Source organism: Toxorhynchites rutilus, chromosome 2, assembly GCF_029784135.1.
Source record: "Toxorhynchites rutilus septentrionalis strain SRP chromosome 2, ASM2978413v1, whole genome shotgun sequence".
NCBI classification, from domain to species: Eukaryota; Metazoa; Arthropoda; class Insecta; order Diptera; family Culicidae; genus Toxorhynchites; species Toxorhynchites rutilus.
The window spans coordinates 109,826,369-109,839,236 of record NC_073745.1 but is presented as its reverse complement, the minus strand read 5'-3'; the positions used below and the strand labels follow the sequence as shown (position 1 = coordinate 109,839,236).

The 12,868-nt window shown below is 43.1% G+C and overlaps 1 protein-coding gene across 1 annotated transcript in view; it reads left to right on the top strand.

The window, feature by feature from the left end:
- LOC129771602 (frizzled-2) overlaps positions 1 to 6,572 on the top strand; it is a 95,086-nt gene extending 88,514 nt beyond the window's left edge. The window contains exon 3 of the mRNA XM_055775400.1: positions 2,365 to 6,572. Coding sequence (XP_055631375.1) covers positions 2,811 to 4,787 — 1,977 coding nt within the window. The 5' untranslated portion in view covers positions 2,365 to 2,810 and the 3' untranslated portion in view covers positions 4,788 to 6,572. The remainder of the gene's footprint in view (positions 1 to 2,364) is intronic.
- Positions 6,573 to 12,868: the final 6,296 nt, after the last annotated feature.

Below are 12,868 nucleotides of genomic sequence, written 5' to 3'. Positions count from 1 at the left end.
GTATGAAAGATTTGCTATTTAAAAACTGAAATGCCACAACACCGGGTACCAAAATGATTTTCTCTTCGGGTGCTCTCTCAAACCGGCTTGACCTATCTCTTTGTAACACAATGCGACAGTTGGGGGGATACCCTTCCATGAACAAACAGTCCATTCTTCATCATCTCTGTGTCTAGTGGTGCTGTCCGTTTGTTTGCGTTGTCCTGTGCTGCTGAAAATCAAGCTGAAGCGGCGTCCCTAATGAGAATCCATGAATTTAACATTTCCCCAAAGCGCTAGCATCTGTTCCGTTGTCCAACGGCGGCGGGGAGCAGAAGGCTCAGGTAGGCAGGCAGGCAAGAAGTTGGGTTACGATTTCGTAACCTTAAATTTACACAACACATTTACTCTGCATCCAGTGGTCTGTCTGCATACTGCGACCCAAGAGAAATGAAGCTGGATGATCCGATAAATGCACATAGCTTCGGACTGTTGTGGATCATTAATCCGGGGAGCGGGACACGCTCTGGTCTGTCTGTCTTCAGGACAGACGTATTGTCTGTGGTTCATCAGTTGGCTGTCGATTGTTGTTTATTTGGCAGCTAAGTAAGCCGGACAAGCTGTCCTGTTTTGGAACGGATTCAGAATAGAGATGGGCAAAACAGTTCACTTTGATGAACGGTTCACTCACTAACCGTTCATCTAAGTGAATCAGTTCTTTTGAACCGTTCTTTCGCTCTTTCGTTCAGCGTTATTAGGAACAACATAAAATGTTAGCTGGAACCCAACATCAATAGACAGCTATTAATTGATATCGTTGAATTGGATAGTGTACGTATGGGATTTATATTTTTGAAATTTAGTGGGGAAAGATAAGCTGCTTCTTCTTTGAAAGTCGCAAACTGTATGTGAAAATATGTTTATCGGTCGACAAAAGTTTATGTAATAATTTGATGCGCACAAAATATGTGCAATTTTTCATATTCTGTTTTTGGACAACACACAGATTTCATGTGAGATCATATTTCATAATGTTCATTCAGGGGAAAAAATCAGCAGCGAACAATCAATCACACAAACAATCACGATAACACGTACACGCAATTGGCCAAACAATGAATTGAAAGCAACAAAAAACACTTTTTTCTCAACATATATACGACAACACTATAAGATTTTATGATTACCTAATCCATGAATCGCCCCAGCTTCCCCCAGATTTTTTTCTGATAATCAGGAAATATCCGAATTTTACGCGGAATTGAAAGAATACGTGAAATTGAAATTATATAGTTTTGCTTTTAAAACTACGAAAATTTAATTTAATTTTTTACCCAAAATTGGGTATGCACTAACAAAATAACCCCTGCGTTACAGGCATTTTGCTCATAAATGACAATATCGTTTAATTTTCCTTACAAGCGTTCTCGTTATATTTATCCATTCCGTCCAGCGCAAATCAGTTCAGCTGCACTAGTTCGTTCGCAAACAGTTCGCCTGCAAACACTTCGTTCTCAAACAGTTCGTTCCCAAACAGTTCACTCTCAATCAGTTCTTTCCCATACAGTTCACTCGCAAACAGTTCACTCTCAAACAGTTCACTCGCAAACCGTTCTTTTGGAATCAGTTTGTTCACGAACCGTTCACTCGCAATCAGTTCGTGGGAAGAACTACCGTTCTTTGAAAAAGAACGACCGTTCGTTCACTCTTTTCGGCGAACTAGATCTTTCGTACCGTTCGTGAACGGTTTGCCCATCTCTAATTCAGAACGAAACACCGCTGCTGCTGCTCAAGTTATTGAAGCGGACTTTCATTGGTACTCAAATTCACCACCGTATGTGTATGAGTGGTCGGTTGATCTATTGCGAAGTGGTGATTGTAGCTATTTGAATCTGTTGAGGGATGCTTGCATTGATGCAACACTGGAAAGCATGCATCAAATTCTGCTAAAGAGATGTTACAGTCCCCGTCACATTCCCATAGCCTCCCATCGCTATCCATTCGTTTTATGGGAAGAATGAGAATTGTTCACTAAATTACTCTTGTCCCGTCACTTGAGCTCCAAAATTTGCTCATGTATGCACTCGTCCGCTCCGGTCCAAATACATACATCTGAGTGAATCTCAAACACCCAACGGCACATTCTTATAACGGGGACAAAAAACGTCACTTCCATCCCAGGACCGTGTACCGTTCGGGAGGACAACTTTTTGCATAATGCCCAACTGCTGCTTGCTCCGATGCCGTCTGCTCGCACTCTAAACCTGACTTCGTTCGTTTATGTCTAACATAATTTCGTTTAAATTTAAATTCTTCTTCCCATATGATATTAATTATAATTTAATTTATATTCATTTCCTTCTCTTTCTTTTTTTCTTCTTGCAGAACGAAACGATCCCAACTTTTCCCATTGGCTGCTTTTCTCGCGCGTCAAGAGCCAGTCAGTCATCACACACAAACCACACCCGGAGCTGCCTCTGGAGGAGAACCTGGATTTGGAGAACAAGTTTCCTGAATTAAATTTTCCGAGCTGCTGCACCTATCTATCTCTCACTCTGTCCAGCCGTTAAAGGACACATCCACTTTACCGCGGTCGCAGCACATGTGCTGCTGTCACCCCGAAACACAGCGTTGGTAACCGACCGGAGAGAGACGGGAAGCAACGATGAAGATAATCTAATTGAGATTTCGCAGCGCCCAGCCCACAAACCTGGGAGGAGGAAGCAGCATTTCGCCTCATTTTCGGAACCAGAAAATCAGATTCGAAATTATCTCGTGTTCCAACGCGAACAAGAAACAGCAAAAAAAAACAAAACAAAACGTCACAAAATATGACACGAAAAACGATCAGCTCGGTGACGGCGGTGTGGCCACTGCTGCTGCTGCTGTGCAGTAGCCGAGCCGATTCCAGCTACTATGGGGGGGCCGGCGTAAGCCCTGCGCCCCATCTGCCGGCGATACCCAAAGATCCGCACTCGCGATGCGAGGAAATCACAATTCCGATGTGTCGCGGCATCGGCTACAATCTGACCTCGTTCCCGAACGAGATGAACCACGAGACGCAGGAGGAAGCCGGCCTGGAGGTGCATCAGTTCTGGCCACTGGTGGAAATTAAATGTTCGCCGGATCTCAAATTTTTCCTCTGTTCGATGTACACTCCGATCTGCATCGAAGACTACCACAAGCCGCTGCCGGTGTGCCGATCGGTGTGCGAACGGGCACGGGCCGGATGTGCGCCCATCATGCAGCAGTACAGCTTCAGCTGGCCCGAACGGATGGCATGTGAAAATTTGCCCGTTTCTGGTGACAGCGACAATCTTTGCATGGAACAACCCAGCGAAGACGATGGCAGTCATTCATCATCCGGTGGGGGCGGTGGAGGTGGCAGTGGCGGAGGTGGTTCCCATTCGAAACCCACCCGAAAATCATCCCACAGCTCAACAGCTGGTGGAGCAGCCTCCGGCCAAAACAACAAATGCAAAGGCAAGAATTCAAAAAACTGCCAAAATCCCCCAGGGGAAAGAACAAAAGAGTGCATGTGCCGGTGTCGGGAGCCACTGGTGACCCTGGGGAAGGAAAAACTACTGCACAACCAAAGTGTCGAAAGGGTCGGCGACGTCATAAACTGCGCGATCCCGTGTCGGGGGGCGTTCTTCAGCCAGGAGGAAAAGGACTTCGCCGGGGTGTGGATCGCGCTCTGGTCCGGCCTCTGCGGCATAAGCACACTAATGACACTAACCACGTTCCTCATCGACACCGAAAGATTCAAGTATCCTGAGCGGCCGATCGTGTTCCTGTCCGCGTGTTACTTCATCGTCTCCTGCGGTTATCTGACGCGACTCTTCCTCGGCCACGAGGAAATCGCCTGCGACGGGAGGGGAATCAAGTATCCGTCGATGGGACAGAGCTCGTGCACCATGGTGTTCATCATGATCTACTTCTTCGGGATGGCTTCCTCGATCTGGTGGGTGATCCTTTCGTTCACCTGGTTCCTCGCCGCCGGCCTCAAGTGGGGCAACGAAGCGATCTCGAAGCACTCGCAGTACTTCCATCTGGCCGCGTGGTTGATTCCGACGGTGCAAACCGTGTCGGTTCTACTCCGGCCGGCTGTGGATGGGGATCCGATCGCGGGTATTTGCTACGTTGGCAACACATCGGTTGAGAACCTGAAGAACTTCGTGTTGGCACCACTATTCGTATACTTGGTGGTGGGAACGACTTTCCTGATGGCTGGGTTCGTATCACTGTTCCGAATCCGTTCGGTCATAAAACAGCAGGGTGGAATCGGAGCCGGCTCGAAGGCGGACAAACTGGAGAAGCTGATGATTCGGATAGGGATATTCAGCGTGTTGTACACCGTCCCGGCGACCATAGTGATCGGATGCCATCTGTACGAGGCGAACTACTTCGAGGATTGGATGACCGGGTTGACGTGTCCGTGCAAGGCGGCAACCGGAATCAAGCAGAAGCCCCTGTACTCGGTGCTGATGCTGAAGTACTTCATGGCCCTGGCGGTGGGTATCACATCCGGGGTGTGGATTTGGTCCGGCAAAACGGTCGAATCGTGGCGACGACTGTGGAGACGGCTGTTCGGTTCGCCCGACCTAACCGGTGCCGGCCAGGTGCTGATAAAACCTCGCCCACCACTGCCTCAGCCGTACGCAACATCGGGCATCGGAGTACCGGGATCGGCGGCGGCTTCGCTTCTGGCCACACCCTACACCCAAACCGTCGGCAGTGTGGCGTCCACTAGTCATCACCATCTGCACCATCACGTTCTCAAGCAAACCCCGCTGAGTCACGTATGACCTGGAGACATTGGCGGCGCTTCCACCCTCACCGCCGGCTCCGGCTCCGTCGTCGATCCACGCGCCGTCTCGGTCGTCGTGACGCTGCCAGGACCCCAACCGGGACAAGCTCTCAGCGATTACGGTCCGATATAGTTAACAGTGCGACCAGATACGGCCCGGTGGATACCGAGCAACGTGAGCGATCAGCTGTGACCCGGAAGCGCACAAACGGGGAGGGACTCTACGCATCGCGCGTACCAGCGGACGCGTGCAAATGTCAGTAGAACAAAGTCATCATAGGAGTAGAGCTATATAGGTCTGTGTTTAATATTTGTACCAAGTGTAAAGAAGAAGAGGAAGAAGATAGCGAAGAATGTGCAAGCTGTGTGATGTAGATGTCGTTGTTTCTAATCGTCGTAGGCAAGTAGCAAGAACCGTTTCAAAGTGGGGCCGTTCTGAAAAAAACCGGCAAATATCTTCTCTCGTCCTACTTTGCATTTCAGAGGTTGGGTGTCTTAGGAAAAGTTGTTCTGAATGTTGATCCGGATAATTTAACATTTTCTTTTAAACTCTTACTAAGTTAAAATAAAAAAAAAATAAAAAAACTAACTTTTTATGCTTACCAAAAGGTTGAGTTATGTCTACAGCAAAATTGTGGAGCCATCAATTTCACGAAACTTTGCTGAAGACACATAATAACGATCTATTAGTCATGCAGAGATAAAACAGATATATTATATAAATAACGATCTATTAGTCATGCAGAGATAAAACAGATATATATATATATAAATCTGTCGGAATACAGAATAGGGCTGAGTATTAATTTTTAATGACACCATTGCGAAGTTGAATAGCTACAAAACTATTACTTACTATATTATTCAAAAATGTGCATCAATACTCTATTTTTCTGACGTAGGACTTCGTTTTCATTTCTATACTGGGGTGTAAGTTCAAATTTTGGAAACGAGAGCGTTACGCCGGAACAACAAGATTTTGACCGTTAATACCTCCTAACCAACTGAACGAAATGATACGACAACCACTTTGTTCGAAATATAAATCACTGCATCATCAACAAGGGAAGACTTCAGAAAGCAATTAATCCGTTCTAAATTGGGTCCAAAATGGTTTGGAAATATCTTCAGAAAAATCAAAAGTTTTCCGTATATGTAGCCCTAAAGCTCACTTCAAAATTTCCAACCCAAAAATTTTCCAAAACTAAATTCCCTCAGTCAACACTCTTAGAATACTTGAAGTAACCTTTAACAAGAAACTTAGTTTCACGCCACATGCTCGGACGGTCAAAAAGATGCCCGAAATAGATTAAATTTATTAATCTGGACATAGGAAGTCTCTATTAGGGATAGTAAACACTTTAAAGAGTCGAGGTGCCGGTATAAAACAAGGCAATATAAAAAAAAAACTCGCTATTATGGTAGAGAGTGGACAACAGTATTCAGAATGCAACTCGGTGATGATGCGCAACAAGATTTTTGTACCCAGTTGAGCTCCCACTCCTTGTGTACACTTACGCTCTGGCGTATGAGCACGCTCCGAAACACAGATGAAATGTTTGCTTGTCAGTCCCGTTCTTGTGCCCAGTTTTGCGTTGAGTGTTACACTGAATTTTGCGCCGTATTTCTATACTGCGCGCTTGAATCTGGATTGCTCTCTCTGTTGAGATATTTTTCTTCACACAAGCGTTCTTATGGTTCTTATGGAGACGCACTGTTGTTTTTATGCTTTGCTTAGAAAAGTAAAAACATTTATCAATGGATTATTCAAATAGCAGGGGCTGCTTCTAATAAAAATATTACCTTTACCAAGAAGCCCCTAAAATTCCCATTCCTCGCTCTGATGCGAAACGACGGGTACTACAGCAGATCCACCAAAGTTGGGACATAGCCTGGAGAAACAGCAGATCAACTTTTTGACGTAGGACTACGTCTTTCATTTCTATACCGGGGTGTAAAATCAAAATTTCGAAAACGAAAGCGTTACGCCGGAGACCGAGATTTTGAGCGTTAATAGCTCCTAAACAACTGAACGAATTGGTATGATAAACACTTCATTCGAAAGATAAAATGTCTACGCCTTATATACTTGTTACTTTTTTATCCAAAAACTTGTTTCAATAGCCTTAAAATTACTTTCAAAACAGGCTATTGAAATCACCAAACGGTATATAAGCGAGCGCCGCTCGGAAATCCACTCAGTTATAATTGAACAGCGATTGAGGTACCATCGCAGGAATGAATGGATGTTTCCCTAACACAGACTTCAGAACCATGGAGCCAGGGAAAATTGGCATTGCAAAATAGATGCAAGCTGCTGGTTCTTTTGTACTCGTTTGCGCTTTTGCAAATTTGAATGTTTTCCTAACACAGACTTCAAAACCATGGAGCCAGGGGAAACTGGCATTGCAAAATAGATGCAAGCAGCGGATACTTTTGTACTCGTTTGTTTTTCTGCAAATCGGAATGTTTCCCTAACACAGACTTCAAAACCATGGAGCCAGGAGAAACTAGCATTGGAAAATAGATGCAAGCAGCTGGTACTTTTGTACTCGTTTGCGTTTTTGCAAATCGGAATGTTTCCCTAACACAGACTTTCAAACCGTGGTAGCTGGGGAAAACGACATGGCAAAATAGATGCAAGCAGCGGGTACTTTTGTACTTTGTGTTTTGTGTTTCTGCAAATCGGAATGTTGCCCTAACACAGACTTCAAAACCATGGAGCCAATGCAAGCAGCGAATACTTTCGTACTCGTTTGCGTATTTGCAAATCGGAATGTTTCCCTAACACAGACTTCAAAACCGTGGAGCCTGGGGAAATCGGCATTGGAAAATAGATGCAAGCTGCTGGTACTTTTGTACTCGTTTGCGTTTTTGCAAATCGGAATGTTTCCCTAACACAGACTTTTAAACCATGGAGCCTGGGGAAATCGACATGGCAAAATAGATGCAAGCAGCGGGTACTTTTGTACTCGTTTGCGTTTTTCCCACACATTCCAAACCGGAATGTGTTTTCCCAACAAAGATTCCGAAATCAATAAGTTGGGAAAAACGGCATTCCAGATCTCGGCAGTACCCCGTATATACCCCCACGCATTTTTACACTCCGGAATGCGTTTTGCTAACACGGTCTATAAAAGCGGGTACAAATGCAACGCTTTGGCTCGGTTATTCTAGACTGCATGCCCCTTAATGTCGCCAGCTCACTGAACTTCTACGGATACCGTTTGATGATTAGGCAAAATGTTGATAACTATTTGCAGCGATAACCACTACCATAATGCGTGAATTGACCTAAATTGAGATTTGTTTGCAATTGAATTCGTAAATTGTTTCATTCATGCACTAGTTTAATCAATAATTTAATCGATAGCTCTGCGCAGCGGCGATATCGTACCCAATGAGGAACATTCGAAATGCGATTATTGCTAATTGAAAAATCACTAATAATTAATAAGCCAACGGCAGTCCTACGTCAACCTTGCGGTTATATCATAGGTATAACCCATCCATAGTTTTTTAATAGAATTGAAAACAACACTCTTCCATGACATGACAGAAATAACAGGCTTCTCATCCGTCTTAGAATCGGTCATACCAGATTCACTCAGGGCGCTAAAGATAAGATAACGCATAACAGACCTTGAACATTTCCTGGATCGAATTTCAAGAAATCTTTAAAAAAAATATTTCTGCCCCCTTGAAGTTCCTCCGACATACATCCGATCGGCAGAATTTGCACCGATGATGGCATATAACACCAACAGTAATGCCTCGCGTAATATTTCGCAATATCAAAGCAGAACTCTTTGAATGCAGGTATGTTCATGAGTTGACCACATACCGAATCACTCAAGATTACTGAAAACTAATATTGGCTGTTGATTGCGGGTCGTTTCAAAAACCGTCTGGGGGTATTACCGTCGTTACTACTTTCTGATCCTTGCTTTGGAATGTCAATAAACAAGACTATACACTTGAATTCTTTCTGTGTAGCCTACTTTCTAGCTGCCAACTGCTCCTTCTGTGTAAACGTTCTCGTTCACCAACACTATCAACTCGGTAAGAAATATGTAGGATACATTCCATGAACCTGTGTCAATGTGTTTTGTTCTAAACTGGGGATGCAATAAGTTATACATTTACAAACCTAATGCGAGCATACAACGGAGAATGTTCAAATTGGAAAGTAGATTTATCAATGGATCTGAATAGCATCAATATTGTTGAAATGCTTCAGTGAGGTATGGCACACGAAGCATTTGTGTGTTGAATTCCCGGTAATAGCCCTGCACATCTCCCATCTATCATGGTACACACCAAGGTGTGGTGAATTTTCACTCCCTGCGCACCAAGCGTTCTACTTGCCCATCGATATGATCCTTCTCTTTTTACGGCAATGCTGCTGACTCCTTGACAAACTGCATCCGTATGGGTCTACATAATATGGTAGAAGACGGTCTTTGATTCATCCATCGAATATTCCTAGGATTATCGCGAACTCTCAATTGCAGAGGAACTGAAGATGTGATGAACACTGCGATATCATCATGATCTTCATTCGCGAATTTTTGTCTGTAGCTCGATCGATCGGAAGCTCCGTCGAATCCCCATTTGATCAGAAGCTCTAGGCCTACAGATACTTGCGTCAAGCAGCCAAGCGACAATATGCGTTTAGCGGTATGATCCACCAACGATTGCAGTGGAGTTTCCGCAGATATTTCAGACACCTTCATACACTCCTGAAAACATCGCTCGCGAGCTTTGATCAACCTATATGTTATAATAAAGTCAATCAGTAAAACTGGTAAAATGCTTAAATATATACCTTTTATAAAAGGGATAAATCTGCGGAACATTGCAGGGTTTATTCGTTCTACGTAGAAGCGTCCATTGATCCTTTGAAAAATCCCCGTCAATGAATAAAGACAGGGCTTCATCTTCAGTCATTCATCGCTCACGTTTACGTTCCGATTCGTTGTGTGATTTCCATGCTCGGCGAATTTTACTTGCACGCGTAGGAGTTGTTTGCAATGCTGCATTCACTATTTTCGATGCATCTTCAAACCCGTTCTCTGCGCGGGCTTTCTTTTCCACCGCGAAAGCCAATTCATTGCTTGTTTCCGAGTTCATAAGGTTTTTAACTCTGCTTCTCTTGTTTTGATTATTCAACTCAGTGAATGGTTTTTGAGGTCTTCCTCTAGGTTTAACATTTTTTCCAAAATCGTCACACAGTTTTGCAAAAAAAAAACGGAATCTTGCAATGGTTTTTTTACGCTCTCACTGTTTTTTTCAAAATCCAAATCAATTTTGATACCACGTGGTCCAGTACATGAATCTTTTTCATGTCGCGTGATTGGCCTTCCTTCTCCTTCCATGTTTCGAACAATTCAGCACGAATTGGTTTATACAAACTTATTTTTATCCCAACAATACTATCCACAACAAATAGTTCATCCAAGTACTCATGCGCATGAACACTGAAATGTTCATTCTAACTAACAATGAATTCATTTTCGTCTCCGGTTTCTGGTTTCAATCCCAACAAAGCAAATTTAAGCTTTAGTGCGTACCTGAACCTAACCTTGATCAAAGCCCAACCTAACTCAGAAAAACAAGGAAGTCTGAGGGACTAATAGATATATATGTATCTTCAGCAAAGTTTCATAAAATTGATAGCTCTACGATTTTCCTGAGGACATAACTCAACTATCTCGCAAGTAAAAAAATTTGTTTTTCAAATTTTTATTGTAACCTAATATCCGGATCAATATTCTTAACAACTTTTCTGAAGACACTCAACCTCTAAAATGTAAGGTAAGAAAAGATTTTTGACCACCTTCTTTTCAGAACGGCTCCTCTGTGCGTCGTCGGGAAGTAAAACAGAAACACTTCTACACAATAGGTTAGGTTAAAATGAAGTCGTGTTGGTCGGAAAGTGCACTACACAACTCCCTCCCTGTCGCCATCCTGTCTCCACCATCTATTCACTCGCACCACACTCAATCATTATCAATCATATTTTCTAAACCTACAATGCGTGTGGCAAACCTCCAAGCCCCCTCTTCCGAGGTACGATGAGGCAGCTCTCTTTCTAGTCCGAAAAAAAAACAAACGCGTATTGTTGTATAAAACTTATTGACAGGCAGCACACATTTTTTAAACTGAGATATAACCAAGAAAATGGCATTTTCTAAAAAAAAAGTTTTTAACATCACAAAACAGCCATTGCGATAGAGTGTATGTAAACTGTGACACATTAACCATATGTCTTAGAAGAGCAAGAATATCAACACCCGCCTCAAACCGGCCGCGTGTTTGTGTGTGTGACTCAAGCAAATTAGAACCAAAATCGTTTAGGTGTACCAATGAACAAGCCAATGGAAATCGTAGAAGAAAAACTGTATGTGTTCCAATCCTACAATGCCACTGTGTGTAAGTATGGGGAAAAGTCACCGAAAAACAAACCAATAATGACAATACAACTTAAACAAACAACTTGATTCGCGAAATTTCATCAATTTAGTGTGGAATGAACCATTTGACATCCTCTGCCACTGCCACAATTCATTAAATCACCATTAGAGAGGATGCGGAGTCTCCGGTCTTCGAGGGGGGAAGCATTTTTAAGTCGTTCATTGCATAAATCAGATCGGACTCACACATAAATTTACATTAAGGTTGGACCGGAGTACACAAGAAGAACGATAATATATTTCATAAATACGAGAGAGAAAAAGAGAGCGCGCGCAAGATGTGCAAAATGTGTGAGGAAGCTAAACGAGACGCGGAGCGCGCCGCCGCGAAGAATAAGAAGTAATTATATCACTCTCAAAGGTGCATTTCATGAAACTTTTATACGTAATTAGAATTAATTTACTCGTTGGTATAGGGAAAAGAGGAAAAAAAAAGTAGAACGAAAGAGAGATACATACATACATACATCATTCAAACACACAAACAAACAAAAAAAGAAACACATTTTGACAAGCGCGTTCATTTAATTTCGCTCTTCGATCCAAACTATGAATACTAAAGTTTTGTTATCTCTGCGAGGGGCGACGATCTTCTTCAATGCATTTCGATTTTGGTTTGGTTTATGTGCTATGTTATCTTCCCCTTCTTTACCTCGATTGACTAGACTAGCGGCTAGCGGGTTCTTGGTTCACAGTTTGCTACCTTCTTTTATCATCTCGAGATGCTTAGTTTCGAGTCAAAGTGTGGAAGCTGTGCGTTCGACGAGTTAGAGAGAGGGTGGAACAAATCATGTTTGACTGGTCAGAAAGCGATCCCAATGATTGTATCAGAATTCGCCAAAATTTGATAAAGTATCGACGGAACAAGTAATGATGCAAATGACGTAATATCAATGAAATATGGCAGCTGTGTTAGGACTTCCCATTTGATTTTTTTCAAAAAAGATTTCAGTGGGTTTGGAAACATGAGGCCGAGCATTGGCATACTGTAGAATCACTTTTTTTTCTTGCCCTCTATTCACAATGTGGTTGTTTTTCGTGCATTACACGACTCAACAGACAAAATCAGACTTTTTCCCTCCTTCTTGAAGACCCTTTTCACAGTCGCCCAGTAACGTTCAATTGGTCGGTGCTCTGGACAATCTGGTGTATTGATGTTTTTTCGACGAATTGGATGTTATTGTCTGAGAGCCTGTTTGTCGTATGTTTCGTCGTGTTTCTGGATACACTGGTTGATGTTGTCCAGCAGCCGATTATACAGTTTTCGTGCCCTTGTTTTGGCTCAAGATTGTTGTTCTGCGGTTTTCTTAGGTGGCCGAATCACGCGTTGATACCGATCGGTGTCGTTTGATGCAAGTCACTACTGTACGATCCAACATGGGCTGACTGGAACCAGGTGTTCTACCGAATCTATTCAAATCATTCAAGGAGAACTCGTTGACACACTTGTGGATGATATTTTGTATACTTGTGTGGTACATTTTCAACCGTTTTTCGATTTGGTTGCACACTTTTCAGTATACCAAGTGTGCAGAATTTTCTTTCTTGTCTTAACATCAATTTTAGTCAATTTTAGCGAAAACGAACAACTTAAACGGAATGA